This window comes from Parus major, chromosome 1A (assembly GCF_001522545.3).
Source record: "Parus major isolate Abel chromosome 1A, Parus_major1.1, whole genome shotgun sequence".
Lineage (NCBI taxonomy): Eukaryota > Metazoa > Chordata > Aves > Passeriformes > Paridae > Parus > Parus major.
The window spans coordinates 45,309,959-45,328,223 of record NC_031773.1 but is presented as its reverse complement, the minus strand read 5'-3'; the positions used below and the strand labels follow the sequence as shown (position 1 = coordinate 45,328,223).

General features: G+C 35.9%; 1 protein-coding gene across 1 annotated transcript in view; it reads left to right on the top strand.

Annotated features, from left to right (window-relative positions):
- NUP205 (nucleoporin 205) overlaps positions 1-18,265 on the top strand; it is a 45,903-nt gene that overhangs the window by 13,356 nt on the left and 14,282 nt on the right. The window contains exons 11-28 of the mRNA XM_015629011.3: positions 278-428; positions 1,199-1,404; positions 2,769-2,951; positions 3,594-3,644; positions 4,201-4,410; positions 5,222-5,321; positions 6,814-6,951; positions 7,201-7,390; positions 8,067-8,187; positions 8,673-8,754; positions 9,185-9,349; positions 11,428-11,552; positions 12,492-12,606; positions 13,587-13,736; positions 14,734-14,808; positions 15,535-15,692; positions 16,673-16,753; positions 17,558-17,749. Of these exons, the coding sequence (XP_015484497.1) occupies positions 278-428; positions 1,199-1,404; positions 2,769-2,951; positions 3,594-3,644; positions 4,201-4,410; positions 5,222-5,321; positions 6,814-6,951; positions 7,201-7,390; positions 8,067-8,187; positions 8,673-8,754; positions 9,185-9,349; positions 11,428-11,552; positions 12,492-12,606; positions 13,587-13,736; positions 14,734-14,808; positions 15,535-15,692; positions 16,673-16,753; positions 17,558-17,749 (2,493 nt within the window). The remainder of the gene's footprint in view (positions 1-277; positions 429-1,198; positions 1,405-2,768; positions 2,952-3,593; positions 3,645-4,200; positions 4,411-5,221; positions 5,322-6,813; positions 6,952-7,200; positions 7,391-8,066; positions 8,188-8,672; positions 8,755-9,184; positions 9,350-11,427; positions 11,553-12,491; positions 12,607-13,586; positions 13,737-14,733; positions 14,809-15,534; positions 15,693-16,672; positions 16,754-17,557; positions 17,750-18,265) is intronic.

Below are 18,265 nucleotides of genomic sequence, written 5' to 3'. Positions count from 1 at the left end.
TCCTCCTGTGGAACATTTGGGAGCTGAAGTAAATTTTATCTCTAGAAATATAAGATTGGAAAATGAATGCATTTTGCAGTTACATGAGTTATTTTGTTTAGTTTCTCTTTCAAACGTGTCTGACTGAATAGGCCAGTCTACAAAGGAACTTGTCTACCCCACCCTGATTACGTTAGAATCTGTTTTCTAACTTTTGTTGCCTAATGTTTTCCTAATAATACTCAGATTTACCGTTTTGTTTTTTTTTTTTTAAATCACTGATCTTTATTTGTTCTAGGTTGTCTTGTCAAAGTTTGTTAGGCAAATGGGAGATCTACTTCCTTCCACAATTTACATCCCATATTTGAAAATGCTGCGGGGACTGGCTAGTGGGCCTCAGTGTGCTCATTACTGCTTTAGTTTGCTAAAAGTCAATGGCAGTAGTCATGGTAAGAGAAGTGACACTTCAGCTCTTTCTCAACTCCTTTTCTTTCGAAAAGTGCGAGGACTCATTTGAGATGAATTGTGGTTCCATACTTTTAACATTTCATTATTAGTATAAAGATGAAATTGGAAGGCTTTACTTGAAACTGAAATCTGAAAAAAACCCCTGACCTGACAGATAATTAGATGTTTGAGCACCTTAGCAAGCAATTCACGTAGTGAAATAATGTTTGTTTCTAAAAAAAACCCGTCTTAACACCATAAGAAGTGCAGATTGTCAGTGTTGCTTATTATAAAACAAAAAATGAGTAATGTCTTAAAATTAGCTGTATTTACAAAATATACAATGTAACTTTCCTGAGCTAACTTTGTTGAGAAGCACTTTGTTCAGTTAGAATTTTTTGATACATGTAATATAATAGCACATTCTCAAAGTAAGAGATGCTGGCCAGTCCTGTGTTTTGCATTCATTTTGCGTTGGTCAAATTATAGAAAAAAAAAACCCCTACTTCAAAGATACAAATACTGCTGCAAAGATTCCAATTCATAAAACTTTATACTAGTTCTTTGTATTGGCACCTTTCTGTCTCCAAAAAAAACATAAACAAGCAAAAATTCCCAAACCCAAGTGATTAATTTTGGATACAATAACTTCTCTTTGAACTTTATTTTTTCCTTTACATAGGAATGTTTTCCTTTTAGTTTTAGCTACCCTGCTTTTCACCCTGTAAAAGAGTAGAAAGAAAATTTTGTCACCTGTTTATCGTTTTTCTAGCGGAAAACATCCAAGGAGCAGGTGGCAGTCCTGTCTCCTGGGAGCATTTCTTCCACTCTCTGATGCTTTATCATGAGCACTTAAGGAAAGACTTGCCAAGTGCAGACAGTGTCCAGTACCGTCACCTGCCTCTCCGAGGCATCACGCAGAAAGAACAGGATGGATTAATTGCGTTTTTACAGCTGACCACTGTTATTGTCAATTGGGTAAGTAACCTTTTACTTGGTTTTCTTTGTTAATACCTTTTTTCCCTTTCAAATCATCATCATTCAGCTCTGAAGTTCTTCTTGACCAAAAAAGTTTGTAAGGAAAATTTATCCAGCAGTGGTCATTTTATTAGTGAACTCCAAAAGTATGGAAAGCACCAGGAGTAACTGTAATGACCAAACACTGAAGGTGTAGGTGAAGCAGAAAGAGATGATGCCTTTTCCTGTGTTGTTGGTATTGCTGATTTTCTTGCTTCCTTAACTCTGGTGGTGGTAATAGAGATGTCTTTCAGAAGTGTGAGGTATATTCACAATAAATCACTACGGAATAGGAAAGTTCTCTGCCTTTATTTATGAGTTTGAAAAAGCAAAAGTAATAGTTGAATTCAAAAGGAATGTGATCAGCTTTGAAACTTGCCTCCAGGGTTATGATTTAAAATGTCCCTAAACCAAAGGTGTAAAATGTTTTGAATGAATTGACTGGAAGAGAATTCCAAAATAATAAAATTGCAGCGCTTAATTTTGTATTGTGAATTGTCTGTGTAATTCTGAATAGTGTAGAATTCTGCTCTTAAGTACCCACCAGACTTTGCAGCCTAAAAGTTCTGTAATACAGTGAGATAGTCTTGATTTTGCTGACACAAACACAACACAGATCAGTAAAACTAAAAGTCATCTTTGGTGGTAATGATAATGGGGTGATCCTATTTTGGCTGTAATGTCAGCATTGGATGTGCATGGAGAAAAAGGGAACTCTTAAAACTAATATTTCGTGGCATCGTCAAATCACAATCTGGGATGAAGATAAATTTGTTCTAAAGATTCAGGGAATTACCATTTGATGAGGCTGGAGGTTTGTTCCTGTCAGTGGTTCATCTCAGAGTCCATAGTGAGCTTACATGAGTGATGATCCTGTTCTTAGACTGAAACAAATTGATGTAAGTTCTTAGTAAATGTCCAAATGCAGTGTGAGTTCATAGAAATATATAGATAGGAATATATAGGATGTATGTAATAGAAATGCTAATAAAAGTCCCTCTACCTACCCATGCTTGAAGGAGCTGCTAGAGTGTAAGTACTTAAACACTAATTCTGTGAATGTGTGTGCAGTAAAAAAAAAGTGGGCTGTTATAAGAAGCTTATATTATCCAAAGAATTTTTCTGTGTGGATAGGCACAATTTTAGTACTTGTAAGTCTTTATACTCAGCTTTTTGTTTAACAAAAATTATTTGCTTTGGAATTGTCTACTATTATTTTGATATTTTGCATACCTTCAAGTACAAAGCAGAGTCTTTGATACTGAACTGTGAATTAGGGGTTATTGCAATGTGCAGTTCTGTTTTCTTTCTGTTGAACTCCGTAGAGTGAGAATGCTCGCTTGGCTCTTTGTGAGCACCCACAGTGGACACCAGTAGTGGTCATCTTGGGACTCCTGCAGTGCAGCATTCCTCCTGTTTTGAAAGCAGAGCTGTTAGAAACTCTTACTGCTTTTGGAAGATCTCCTGAAATAGCTGCTTCACTCTGGCAATCCCTGGAATATACACAGGTATTTTAGGATTTTCAGTCCTTGGAACTGTAGCATCCTAGTTTGTTGAAATTGCCAGTAGTACATATGAAATAGTATTGCATTTCCTCCTGAATTTTCTTTTTGCCATTGTTGAATATATTTTTTTTCACTTAGTTCATGTTTTGGACCAATTTTGAGAATAACAGTACTGCCTCAGAAATGTCATTGGCTGTCCTTATTTTACATCAATATAAATTTCCTAACAGTCCTAGTAACAGTGTAATTGCTCCCTTATTTTTAGTTGCTAATAAGAGACCCTGACAATAATGACATCTCATCACCTTTGCTTCCTAATTTATGATATTTCTTAAAATATACTGTTGTAAGAGATAATGAAGGAAATGGCTTTCCCCTACCCAATGTAAGATAAAAACAATTTATGTAAAAAGGTGATACAGATCTTGGAGGATGTAAATCTGGAAGCATACAAGTGTCAAACATAATCCAGCCTCACAGACAGAAAAATCTTGGCTTTTTATCCTTTAAATGGATTTAGAAAAACCTCTTCTTAGATCTAAAATGTGATGAGTATCTTTTTTTACTCCTGATAAAAATGATGAAGATGCACTTTGATTATCTGAAATGTGTTGATCTGTTTTCATTTCTCTTTCTGTTATGAAGATATTACAAACTGTGAGAAGTCCAGGCCAGAGACAAGCAATTGGTATTGAGGTAAGAGAGTCTCTGTATCTAGGCAGCCTCTCTGATCATCTGTGTATGCATTTGGGAAGCACTTGCAGAGACTGCCTCTCCTTCTGTGTCCATGGGAAACTTTTCTAATAGATACCGTTGTTTCACTACTTTGTAATTTATTTTCAAGCCTGCTTGTAATTTCTGGAAAATTTTATCTGTATTTACATTTAGTTCAGCTTTATACTAGTAACAGAACAGCATCAAAATCCTCAAATTCCTCATGAACGCTTCATACTAAGATTTGCCTAAACTGGACTCACTTTTGTTATGTCTTGGTACAGCTCACTTTACTTCTAACAACAGTAAAAGCAAAGTAGGTAAATGTTGAGGCATATCTTCTAGTAGCTGATATATAGCAATACTGATGCTTTGTTGCTTTTGCTCTGTTTGTGCTGTACTGTAGACAGAAAAGGTGCTAAGTTGATTCGCTGTGAAGTAATCCACAGATGATGCTATTATATTATTTCTAACATGTTTCTTCCTCCCCCAAAATCTGTGATTTGTCTCCTCCTCTTTTTGCTGACCTCCTGGGAAGGTTGAATTGAATGAGATCGAGTCCCGATGTGAGGAATATCCTTTAACTCGAGCCTTCTGTCGACTCATCAGCACACTGGTGGAGAGTTCATTCCCAGCTAACTTGGGAGCAGGTCTCCGCCCTCCAGGCTTTGATCCCTATCTCCAGTTCCTCAGGGATTCTGTGTTCCTCCGATTCCGCACCAGAGCTTACCGGAGAGCTGCTGAAAAGGTAATTTTTGTTTGAAAATATGTTTTTTCTTAGGATATAGTTGTTGATGTGGCTTAGATCTGTTTGAGAAAGCTGTGCAAGTTTGATGCAGCAAAAGTAACCTAGAGCACTTGATAGTGTTTTGATTCTGTCAACAGCTGATATTTCAACTCATGGGTCAGGATCAGGAGCCTGTATCAAGTATCTTTTTTAAAAGAAGATTTTACTCCTAAATTTCAGTTTGCTGTACAGGATTCTGCAAGTCTACTACATGGCTAGTGACTTCTGAACACGACATGTCCAAATCTACAAGTCAGATTTGTCCTTTTCTCAGTGTTACCTCAGGAAATATTTCTGACTTGCTAAGCAATTTGGCTTTGTTTTACAATACTTGTGGATGAAAGCACATGCTAAACTGTATCCTGGAAGCTGGTTATTCCTGGTCTATTCTTAGCTGTGTACCTAATAAAGACTATTTATGCTTATAATTAAATAAATAATAAAATTAATATTTTAATTAATAAATAAAATAATAAAAACTATTAATTGTTTATAGTTACAATATCCTGACATGTATATTGTATAATAGAGCCTAAAACAGGTAATAAATCTGTTTCAGTGTTCCCTTTCACTTCAGAAAGAAAGCTTGGACTTTCAAATGATTTGATATGATGAAGTATAGTGTTGTTGGCATGACTGTCTAATTTTGAAATACGAGCTCTAATTCTGATCAAGTATATCGCTGCACTGTGTGTTGTGTTCTTTCTTATCTTGGCCTTGTTGCTTCAGTACCAGTCTGAATCTCTGTATGATTTTTTTTCATTATTTGCAGTGGGAAGTAGCTGAGGTAGTTCTGGAAGTGTTTTACAAATTATTGCGGGACTACGAACCTCAACTTGAAGATTTTGTGGACCAATATGTGGAGTTACAAGGTTAACTTGTTCACTTATTCATTGACAAACAGAATTGTAGCTTGTTTTGATCTGTTGCCTCTATCATGGGATTTTGTTTAATGTTGCAAATAAGCTGGTGGAAAGCTAGAAAAAGACTTTGAATTAGAAAAATGTAAAAAAAATTCCACATAGTATCAAGATCTGCATTTCTGACTCAGTAGGTTTTCGTGTACACTATTTTCTACTTCCCTGTCTCTGCAAGGAGAGTAACTTCTGTCTCTTTCATTTCTGATTTGGTTGAAGAGCAACATTTGATACTTGAACAGCACCTCGGTTTTGGCTTTTTCCTCTGGACTTCTTTGGTCTATTTCTGAATTACCACAATTTGTAGGGTTAATTTAAAGTTGTCATTGTATTTGAGATAACCTTTACTATTAGTATTACTGATACACAAATTATTGAAAGCAGACAGTAGCAGCAGAATTGTGACCTGAAGTAATTTAATTCTGAACAACTGTTCTTTAAAAGGCTAAAGTAGATTACAGTTGCCTCATTATAGGAAATCTAAGGCTTATTTGGGCTCTGATTTTTTTTTCTTGAAACAAAGGTTCCTATCATGAATTCCATCTTGTTGCCTGTGGATTTTCTTGTAGCAATGCTGCGAGAGTTGTTTTCTAATTGAATTAGAGTTGGAAGGCCTCTGTGCCTCATACTTTGACAAAGAGTACTCGGCAGCATAACTAGCTCAGAGAATTTGTTACCTTCAGCCTGTCCTCAGCTATCCTTCAACTTGTATGATTATTTGTGGGTTCTGTGGTGAGTTAAGAAGTGGGTTAATCTAGTTTAGAGTAGATGCATCTTTTTAACAGATTGAGTGTGTGGCTCCACACTGTTGGTGTGTGATGGAGTGGCACACATGGAATCAGTGGAAGAAGGGCATTTTTAAAGCTGATGCCAGAAGAAACTGTACCCTTGTTCTCACTTGAGTGTTAAAAAAGATTCTTACTGTTTTCCTTCTTTCATCTACCACAGTTTATGAAGAGCCTAGATAAATTAGAAGCATTAGTCTTCTTTTATTTCATATCATGAAGGTCTTTGAATTTTAGGCTAGTAGTTTCATTTTTGCATACGTTGTTACAATGTTGGAGTTTATCCATACTCTGTGAGGATCAGGGGTTTGGTGGACATTCTCTTTGACTTCTGGAAATGCTTTTTCCCTCATTCAGGATCTTTGTGCATGGTTGGGGGGGGTGTAGACTTTTTCCAGTTTCTTTATGATCAGATCTGCTTGGGGTTAAATTTGAAATTGTGCTATTAGATACTGGAAAGTAATGGCAATTGCCTTTACAACTCTTCCCAAACTTAAATTTCCTCAATGGCTTCTGTATAAAGAAAATCTCTGAAGACTTTGTACAAAGAATTTTGATTAGAATCATGGGGGCTGTTATGTTTTGTAGCTTATACTAACTTGACTGATAGAAGGGGTTTTTATTAGAGGTTATATTTTTTTTTTCACTCCTTCTGTCTTTAGGAGAAGAAATAATAGCGTATAAACCACCTGGATTCAATTTGATGTATCATCTGTTGAATGAGTCCCCAATGCTGGAACTTTGCCTTAGTTTGCTAGAAGAAGGGGTTAAGCAGCTTGATACTTATGCTCCATTTCCTGGTATGTGCCTAGAATTGATTTTTTATGTGAAGTTAAAATGTATAGTAAGTAGGATTTAAAGCTGATATTGCATATCTGTAGCTTGATGTTGTATCTCTTGTATGCAAAAATCGTATTTTGGGGGAAGTTTTCCTACTGGTGAACAACTGACAGTTTTTTTTTCTTGGTGAAAGGCTTGATGAATGACATTTATGAAAGTGGTTTATTTAGCTGCTCCTTTTTATTTCTCATGTTCTTTGTGCATTGCAGGGAAGAAGCATTTAGAGAAAGCTGTACAGTATTGCCTTGCACTTCTAAACTTAACCCTACAGAAGGAAAATATTTTTATGGATCTGTTGCGGGAGAGCCACCTTTCCCTTATTGTCACACCACTGGAGCAGCTGCTTCAAGGAATCAATCCTCGCACTAAAAAGGCAGATCATGTGGTGAATATTGCTAGGTATGTCCAAAGTTCTGAGAAGGGAGGAGTTTTGGAGGCACAGAAGTGTTTGGATCCTGGATCTTTTCACTGGTTTCACTAGCCAGTGCTCCTCTTTACATAGAGCATCTCATGAAACTTTTTTTGGTGAGGGAAGATGTCTTCACAGGTGGTATGATCTGTGATTGAATAGTGCAAGATTGGGATCTGTATTTATAGTTTTTCTTTCTGAATTTCCCCCCTCTCAGGATTTCTTTCTGTCTACCTTATGATCAATGATTCCCTTGCATATAATTTCATTTTGCCCCAGACTTTGGTTGTCACAGAGTGGGAAAGTTAAATGAATTTAGTAATTGGCCATGTTTTACGGTATTGTCCATTATTTACTGTATTAAATGCCTACTAGCAGTTGTTTTAATTTATGCAGTAGCATTTAATGTAGATTGTGGATAAAAAGAATGATAAAAATTCCAGGAAAGGTTGTTATCCCTACTCAGCCTACACATCTGTCCCAATGGGGGACCATTCAGTGTTTCATATGGAGGGAAATTTTGTTTGAAGCATTAGTGTTATCTCATGTAATTTGATTTGTAAATATTTTAGTTCTAAATGTTGTTCAATGTCTTATCTGTGCATTACCATCTTGAAAAAGTTAAATTCTCAACAACTTTGTTGCTATAATCTTGTGTCTTTAAAGGTATCTTTACCATGGAAACAGCAATCCTGAACTCGCTTTTGAAAGTGCCAAGATTTTGTGCTGTATTTCTGATAATTCCAACATCCAGATAAAACTAGTTGGTGATTTCACACATGATCAGGTAAGTCTCTGTTTCTTTGAATCTGAAAGATTCTTTGAATCTCCAAACCAATGGAGAAGTACTGGGGCTTCATAATGTTTATTTAAAGGATAGGTTTCTAGGTCAACTACATTAAGACTGTTTTGTTTTATCTCTACCCACACATAAAACATCTTTCACTGTGGCATTGGAAAAACAATTACTTCATTAATTGAAAAAAACAAAATCATGAATGTTTTCAAGAAGAAAAAGGGCAATATTCTTTGAGATAGGGACTTCACAGTCTTCAATCTGTGATAATAATTTAGCGTATGTAACATTTTTCTGTTCATTGGCTAATTGCTAACCTCATAGAACAGCTGTGACTCTTAACTCTTACTTATTAAGTAGGCTATATAATTTTTGTCTAGAAGTTCTGTCAACTTACATAAAGGGAATTATGAAAAATGTTTGGTTTAGTACTCTTAAAATTGGCTTCATTTCCATCCTTCTATTGTTGAATACAGAGTGTTAGCCAGAAGCTGATGGCTGGATTTGTGGAATGTTTAGACAATGAAGATGCAGAAGAATTAATTAATCCAGATGAGGGTATGTATAAGGCTTCTTAAAATGGCTTGAACAGTTGTCTTCTGCATGGAATCAAATTAATGAAAGAAGTGTAAAAATGCTTTTAAGTCAGGAAACAATCTTCCCCTGTTTTCTATGGAATTGGACCTTTAACAGAATGAAAAGCACCTGTTTTGGTAAAATATGTCCACAGTTTGATGAGCCAAATCCAAACTGAGTCTCTTTTCAGAAGACAAGTATTTAACGTTGCTTTGGATTGCTTTACAGCTGTATTAACAGTAATTTGGAATTTTGTTTTTGTATCTCTTTGCAGTAATATAAATTGATCCCTCAACATCCTTGTATTTAACTAGAAGACACGAAAGATTATTCTATTAGATGGATTTTTTTACTTAATTAGCCACCATATCTGCTTTTTCTCCTTTTTCTTTTTTTTTTTTTCCTAATCAAGAGCTGGAGCCAGAAAAGAAGCGGGCACAAATCCATCATGAAACAAGGATCCATATTCTGAATCTCCTTATCACCTCTCTTGAGTGCAGTCCTCCCAGCCTAGCTCTGTATCTCTTGGGATTTGAACTGAAGAAACCTGTCAGCACCACAAATTTGCAAGATCCAGGTATGAAGAGCAGAGGTTGATCTGCCATTTAATCAGTTCTGTTAACAACACTGAGAATATTTATTGGGAAATTCATGGGGAAAAGCAGTTCCTCTTCAGTTTAAGAATAAAACAACAGGCCTTGTTCAAATCCTCAAAAGCTACATGAAAAGATGTATTAATATTCAAATGCAGCATTTAAACAACTTTAGGATTTGATTCTTTGTTTCTTTGTTTAAGTTGGATTTTGGAACAGACTTGAAATTAGAATTGTGTGGATAAATGATAATTTAGAAGTGAAACATTAATTTATTTACTGTTTAATACAGCGTAGTTGTGTCCCTAGTACAAAGAAGTTTATTTGATGATCCAAATAGTACCTACATATTGACAGCATATGAACCTGAAAAACATAAAATCGCTTTGAACTAGTTCTGCTTCTTGGCTATTGTTCTGTCCTTCCTCAAAATCCTGTTTAAAATTATTTATAGGAAAGAAAACCAGTTTTGTTCTTGAATGTTGCAGAGGAAAACCTTTCAGAACATGTATACTTTCATTCTAGTGCTAGAAATATATAAATATATTAATTATGTATGTATATATAGATGCAAACTTTAGAAATATCACTCCTGCTGCTTTAAAGTTGAATTGGTGGGAATAATAGTGTGTTAGTATGTGTCTTGTTTGCCTCCTCAGTTTCTACTTGGTACTTTACAGAACAGACTGAGCAAGTCCAGCAGAGATGGTCAGGAGCTGGATTACTCAGCCTTTGAGGAGAAGCTGAGGGAAGTCTGGAAAAGAGAAAGGCTTTGAGGGGATCTAATAGAAATCTTTGAACACCTGCAAAGACATAAATGACAGGATAAAACCAGACTCTTCAGAGGAGTGTGGCAGGAAGATGAGAGGCAATGGGCATAAAATAAAACAAGAGAGGCTCAATTTGGATAGAGGAGAAATTTTATTGCCAGAGGACAGTGAAGCAGGTTGGCTATAGAGGTCATGCAGTCTTCATGTTTGGAAATTTTCAAGACCAAACTGTCTAAAGGCATGAACAATGGTCTGATACCATAGCTAGCAGTAGTTTGGTTTTGAGATGTTGTGGTGTCCCTTCCAGTCTGAAATACAAGGTTATTTCTCAAACTGTTTTGAAGGATGTTTTATATAAACAAGTTTGAAGAAACATTCAGTAATTTGCTTTTAATTTTTTGAGAAGAATACTTCTCATTATCTTTAGGTTTGTATTGGACACTATGGCTTAGCAGTTTTTAGTTCTCCATAGTTCTAAATGAAGGGTAGATAGGACCTGAATTTTACTTCTTCAGATATTGTGAAATTCAGTAGTTACACAATACAGGTAATCTGCACCCACACAATTTTAGAGGGTATCATATGTTAGGTCAGTGATGAGGAAATCTGTCTCAAGGGTGTGACAGACCGTGCCCACGTCTTTCAATTATCTTGTTAATAATGTGAAGAAATAATGACCCTAAGACATTTACCTCAAGATAATAATTTCCTGCTAAAGCATAAATTATACATGTTGGAACAGAGAAGATTATTTCCCCTGTAAGAACTCTGGTTATTGATGCTTTTACTGCTTCAGGACCTCTTTCTGTGTTGATTTAATTGGCTAAAGGAAGAATGCAAAAAGACAGGATATTAACTTCTGTGTTAAAACCTCTTCTCTATTCCCCTTGGTCACAGTATCAGGTAACTTTAGGAAATTAGTCATATAATTGTTGTATTTGTAAAATAAGACAGAAATTTTTACATTTTTTAAAGCTGTTCTTTGAAATTGTCAAATGGCTCTTTGCTTAAAAGTGTAAAAGCAAGAATTCATATTGATTCACTAGCATCTCAAAAGCCCACAGACTAACTATAAGCATTTTCATTAGGTTTTTGCTGAGACATGGTTCCTGCTTTGAAATTAAGTAATGGTGATAAAACTTTGCCAGATGTTTTTGCTGCAGCTCTGTGGAGCAGGATTGTGTAGCACAGGGTATCTGAACAATTTAGGTTCTCAGTTTCTGTGTACTTGACCTATATGGGCTATGGAGGAAAGTAAGATTCAGAATGTCAAGTTATTTTTCTCTTTCCAGGTGTCTTGGGTTGCCCACGGACTTGCCTTCATGCTATTTTGAACATACTGGAGAAGGGTACGGAAACAAGGAATGGGCCTACAGCAGTTCGGGAATCTCCCCATCTTGCAGAACTCTGTTACCAGGTATTCACCATATTTTCTGTTGGCATATTCTGAAAGTGGACTCTAAGTAAAATTAGCTACTTCTTGGTTGGTGAGCACAGATGGTTGATGACTCTGATAAAGGTTTCATTTTTGAAATGAATATGCCAGTTTTTTACAGACATTGAATTCTTCCTATTTTACCTTCTGTTTAAAATAATATATTGTAGCATCATAGAAATCAAAGGATCTGCACTCATGTCAGAAACTTGGAATTAGGACATACTTATAAAAATAAATCTAAGTATTTTTGCTCAGCCTTTAAGTCCATTGCCAGTTAAGTCCATATGCCAATTTTTAATTTTTTAAAAAAATTTCAAAAGTGTAGTATGACAGCAAATAACATAAAATTCCAAGTAAGCCAATGAAATTCTCTTCTGCTTTTTTCTGTAGCCGTGAGCATATGTACATATGTGTGGCAGAGAGGGTCATGTGGGGAGACAGCCGAGTTAGAGAGACATGCAAAGTAGCTGATGTGTGCACTTGAATCATAGAATCATATGATTACACACTTGTATCTTGTTGGAAATCCATGGGCTCTAGAAAGGATTTTAAACATTATTAAAAGCAAAAGGCAATTCTGTAGAAGCAGGGAAAATTTTTTACATTTCCTGTCTTGGTGGACATGCAGACAGAAAAAGACTCATTTTTAAGTGAGCTGAACAAACAGGCTCATCTATTGTCATGTTGTGAACAAATAGCCATTGTGGTCATCCACATGCTGGTAGTCCTTTAGTATCATAATTCAACATCTGTTACAAATAATATGTTCAACTTTGAAGAAAGTTGACAGAACACTTACTGTAAATACTGGTAATATTGTTTGAGCAGTAGAAGAGTATTATGCTTCTTTTGATTTGGTGGTTGGTTTGTTTTAAAAATAAAGTCCATACATGGATATCTACTGTTTTTGATTGTCAGGTGATCTATCAGTTGTGTGCATGCTCAGACACTTCAGGTCCAACAATGAGATATCTGAGGACCAGTCAGGATTTCTTATTCACTCAGCTTCAGTACTTGCCATTTTCTATCAAAGGTAATTTTTATTCTATTATAAGATTGTGCATGGTTAAATTCAATGCATTTTTTGACTTACTAGGAATGAAAGAAGAAACACAGGTAGCATTATTAAATGGAATTGATTGCAGGCTCTGCTAATACTTTAATTCTGCTAAAATTGAACTCTCCCTACTTAAGAAGTTCAGATTATTGGTACTGAACTTTTGGGAAAGAGTGTTAGCTTTGGAATGCACCAAGTCTCCAGAACCACATCCTAATGCAATTATTGTAGTCTTGTTAGATCATGATACAGGAAAAAAAAATAAATTGAAAAGTAAGAGTGTTATAAAAAAGTAAGGGAATATAAAGCTGATGGTTGTAACTGCCCATCACCCCTTTCTTTAAATAAAGTATTTTTAAGCTAGTAGATATGTTTTATATTTCAAATCAATATTTTTCAAGTGTCTTAAACTGCATAAATGTACTTTATCAGATGCTTGACCATCAGTCATTTGTTCAATGACAGTAAACTTAGCATTCAAGTACATGTGTCTAGCATGTATAAAGTGCTTTAGATGATTCTTGTATAGCTTAGGAATCCAAATTAGATGGATTTAGGAAGATTCTAGGAGACCCATGTTCCAGTCTCAGCAATTTTGATTAAAGCTGTGGTTCACTTAGGTAAATGTTTGGTTATTTTCACTGAAATTGTAACTGACCCTATTAACTCATGAAGCACAGCATTCTTCAAAATGACTGTTCTAACAGGTTGTATCCAGTTCTCTTGTGTATGTGTATATGCTTATTGCAGGTATGTGTATGATTTGTTTTCAGAATAACCACATGTTCATTTATTGTCTTTTGTCAGATCTCAGCCTTTAGGTCCCATAAACAATTGGCAAGCGAGTAACAACTAATGACATCCTCTACAAGCTTTCTCAAGTGAAAAATGCTTTCCTTGGAGTAAGTAATATTATTTATGCTTAGTTTTATAATCATTGCCTTATCCCCATCCAGAGCATGAGATTTCAACACTCAACCAGATGTCTTGGCTAATGAAGACTGCAGCTATAGAAATGCGAGTGACATCGCTGAACCGCCAGCGCTCCCACACACAGAGACTGTTGCATCTGCTGCTCGATGACATGCCTGTGAAACCATACCTGGGTAAGGGGAACTTATGGTGAGGGTAAATAGGCTGGAATAAATGGAGAATCAGAGATTTCATTTGAATTCTTTCCTTCATAACCTTGTGACAGTTCATTTGTGGTATCAGGTGTCGAATTGCCACTGGAGATATGGGAAGAAAGATGATGGTGGTTGTAGACTCCAAAGTGAATGAAATCATGGCATCATTTTGTTCATTGCTGATAGAAAAATTAAAAACAGTTTATGAGATAGGAGGGATATTGAAAAAAATAATTAAATTGTAGAATAATTTATTTTGAGCTGCCATTCAGAATCATTACAATACAGAGAAGGTGGAGGGTCTTCCATGGTAAACAGTTTTAGACAAAGTTCTCAGTATTAATGTCTGTCACAAGCTCTCAAACCTCTCTCACAGGAGATAGTAGCTATAGGTAAATTTTACTTTTAACATTATAGCATCACAGAAGTGGTATTTCATCCCAGTATGGTGTAAAATGCAATGTTAAATAAAAAGACAAGATTTCAGAGTTTTAGAACAGGCTAGAAGTAAGTCAAGAAAAATAGAACCAGATGGCAATAAAGCTTTTTACATGGAGAAAGTGGAATAAAGGGAAGATACTTTAACAGGCTACTGCAGCATGGTGTTTTCCCTTACGTTTATCAGCCTGAACACTCACTTCATCCTTGCGGGGATCTGACTGGGAAACTGTGTTCAGAAACACTACTCTTTTCATGGTGTCCATCCAGCTGCATTATTCATACTGGAAAGTGGGATGTCTATTTAGGCATTTCTAGTATTTTCTAATCTGTATACAATAATTGGATAGCTTTTTTCAGATAAGTATCGTTTTCATTTGATTAACAGTTCAAGTCCATATTATTATATTAAAGACTTTAATGTGAAAGGTTTATTGGTTTATCACTGTCCTCTATCTTTAACTATTAATAGAGTAGGTCATATTTGTCATTTAGATTTGTTCTTTGTAATTTATTTAGTATGTTTTATTATCTTCAGCTGATGGTGAAGGAGGGATGGAAGATGAAAGTCGATCAGTCAGTGGATTTCTCCACTTTGACACTGCTTCCAAAGGTAAGTGTTACAGCTGTTGATTATTTATCAGTAAAGTGTACCTGCTTCTGAACAGGCAGGAGAGCCATCTCCAGAAAGGACACTTTGGAAAAGAAAGTAGTAGGTGTTCTAAACAGCAGCAGTATATGAAATAATTGTATTTAGTGTGGGGAAAAAAATAAAGAACCTCGATACAGATGCTTGGAGTGAGTGAAAATCACTGAACTGGAAAGGCAGTTTCAAGAGTGTGTTTGAGTATCTGAGCAAGGATGAAATGAGAGAGTGGCAGTCTATCAAATTTATTGCTAACAAGTAGAAACAGTGAGACTGTTGCTAAGGCTGAACACATTTGTATTTTCATGGAAAAGAATGCAAGTCCCACATAAATAAATAAATTCAAATTCCTTATGGTTTCTCAACAAAAGACCGCAATGTTATAATTGAAAACCAGCCTTGTTTAATTAAGGAGAAGAAATTAGTCTTGTGTTTGTAAATATTGGATGAAATGCATGTATAACAGGGGAACTATACAATATAAGGCATCTTAAGAATGTAAGGCCTTAAAAAATATTTTTAAGCCTGTTATATAGATTGATAGCACTTTCTGAAGATTTAATGCTTTCTTTTGAAACTTTGCACATTAAGATAAAGATCTAGATTTACAAAGGTAAATTAGGCTCTTTTTCTTAATTTTTTGGGTTCCCCTTGATACTTCTGAATACAATTTGAATTGATTTGCATTTCCAGTACGCAGAAAGATCTTAAATATCCTGGATTCAATTGACTTCAGTCAGGACATTCCAGAGCCTTTACAGCTGGATTTTTTTGACTGGGCTCAAATTGAGCAAGTCATTGCTAATTGTGAGCACAAGAATTCACGTGGACAAGTGGTCTGCAACGTCAAGGTTAGTATGGGTCTTTGTTTTCAAGTATACATGTGCTATTTTATATAATAATAATAATAATAATAAAATCAGTTTGTTAATACTACTTTGAAGCTTGTTTTTACATTAAAGGTGTATATTTCAGATATATATTTCTTTGGTTGCTGGTACATAACTACCTAGCACTACATATGTGTACACGATTACATGTGCAACGTTGTGTAATACAGGAGTTCTTGGAGGCTTTACTTAAGATTGTGTCACATTGTAATGAGTATTTGACAAGTGTATTATAAATAGTCCTGAAAAAATTGTGACCCCTAAAAGTGAGTAAAACTTGTTTGAATCCCAGTCCATCTGTTGCATCTGTCATTATGTAGCCATGTCCTAAATTCTTTTAGGAGGTCCAAATACATCTCCTTTGTCACTTGTCCTAGTTTTGGCTCAAATACCATTAATTTTCTTTATAGTAGCTGGTATAGTATAGTGTTTTGGATTTAGGCTGAGAATAATGTTCCTAACACTTTGATCCTTTAGTTGTTCCTAAGCAATATTTATATAGAGAAGGACTTTGCAGCTTCTCAAACCACCCACCAGTGAGCAGGCTGTGGGCACAGGAAGCTGGGAGGAGATGCAGCCAGGACAGCTGACCCAAAACTTGCCAAAGTTCCATACCATATGGTATCATGCTCAGTGTATAAACTGAGAGGGGAGCTGGCTGTGGGCTGCTGCTCAGGAGCTGGCTGAGAGGTGGTTGGCAGGTAGTAAGCAATTGCATTTGTGCATCCCTTGTTTGTATTATTCTAAATATTGTATTACTCCCCCCCAGCTTTCCTTTACTGTCCTATTAAACTGTCTTTAACTCAAGCCACAAATTTTACATTGTTTTTCCACCAATTCTGTCCCTTACCCCACTGGGGCAGTGAGTGACTTACTGTGTTGTCTTTACCTATCTGCTAGGTTAAACCATATCATCATTAAAGTTTCATTTTCAATTTCAGTATGTTCACAGAGTTCTGGTTGCTGAAGTCAATGCCCTTCAAGGAATGGCAGCAATAGGCCAGAGACCTTTACTTATGGAGGTAAGTACAGAAAAAGTTAACTACTGTTTGTTGTTGCTCTTGGTGGATTTCTTACCCTGACAAGCAGTAAGCTTTACTACAAAAGATTGTGGATTTGAGTGAGTAATTCCTGAAGACAAAAACCCCAAAACTGTACTTCTTACCATACTGTTCTCTATACAACTGGCCTGGAATCTGTGTTTTTTTCTTTAACCTCTTCCCTCCCCATTAGTGCTAACAATTGCAGCTCCCACTCCACCGTACAGAAAGCAGTTATACACTGATGTCAAGATTGGCTGTTGACAAGTACAGTGTGTTCACCTTATAGACAAGATCATTTTTCCTTTCTCTCACAGGGGATGCTGATTTATTTCTACTTTTTTCTACACAGATGTAGTTTCAGTGAACTTGAAGATTGGTTATTTTCTGAGTTTCCTGCTCTCTTTTAAATTAAGTTGAAATTGGTTAAATGGATGCAAAGGTTAAAGGATAAATTACTCAGGTGAAACAGGAAAAAAGGCACAAATAGATTTTTTATAGTTGTTTTTGTTTAGATTTTAAAATGCTAGAAAAGAATTTTCCTGGTCAATTTTTTTTCCTATGATATGTAGACATTCATGATGTCTGCCCTGTGAAAAGCAGCTCAGAAATGGAATGGGCTACTTTGTTAAAGCAGTAATAGCATCTTGTTTCTAGTAGGCTGAAGACTTAACATTTTATTCTGAAGACTACTACTAATAGATAAAATTTTCATCTTGAAGTCTGTCTTTGCCATGAATTTCTTTTAGCACATTGTAATTGAGTTTCTTTGTGGTGGGTTTTCAGGAGATCAACACTATCCTGCAGTACGTAGTGGAGCGGAACAAGATGCTGCAATGCCTCCATGCCAAGAAGCATGCTCTGGAGTCATGGAGACAGCTGGTGGAAATCATACTCACTGCCTGCCCCCAGGATCTCATACAGGCTGAGGACAGGCAACTGATTATCCGGGATCTGTTGCAGGATGTGCATGACAAGGTAGTGTTCTGCTGGAAATCAACCCTCTCCTTGAACTTTGTTGCTGCATCTTTTTATGTGAAAGTGCTGCAATTTTGATTGTAATCCAAAATGACTTTGTCTGCCATTAGTATTGTTTTTAGTTTTTTGATTGCTGCTATGCTGAGGTTGAATGCTCTGTGGACAGAGGGGATACTCTGTATTATTGCATAGTTACCATTCAACTGTGAACCATATATCAACAGATTTCAGAGGCATTTCAGTATCATCCAGCATGATGGTAGTCTGGAAAAGGCACGTGAAAAAGAAACAGCCTGCATTGATGGGAAACAAGAAGAATTTATTGAAGGCTGAAGGCAAACTGCTGCATTTGCTAATTTACTGTGTTTAGACATCTCACTGCAAATCCTACTGCTGCTGCTTTTGAAAAACTAAAGAGCTGAATAAAGCTTCATGGTAGAAAAATGAAAGATTCTACAATTAGAAAAGCTTTTGGAAGTGTGAAAGTTTGTCTTAAAAGTATAGGTGTTTTACTGC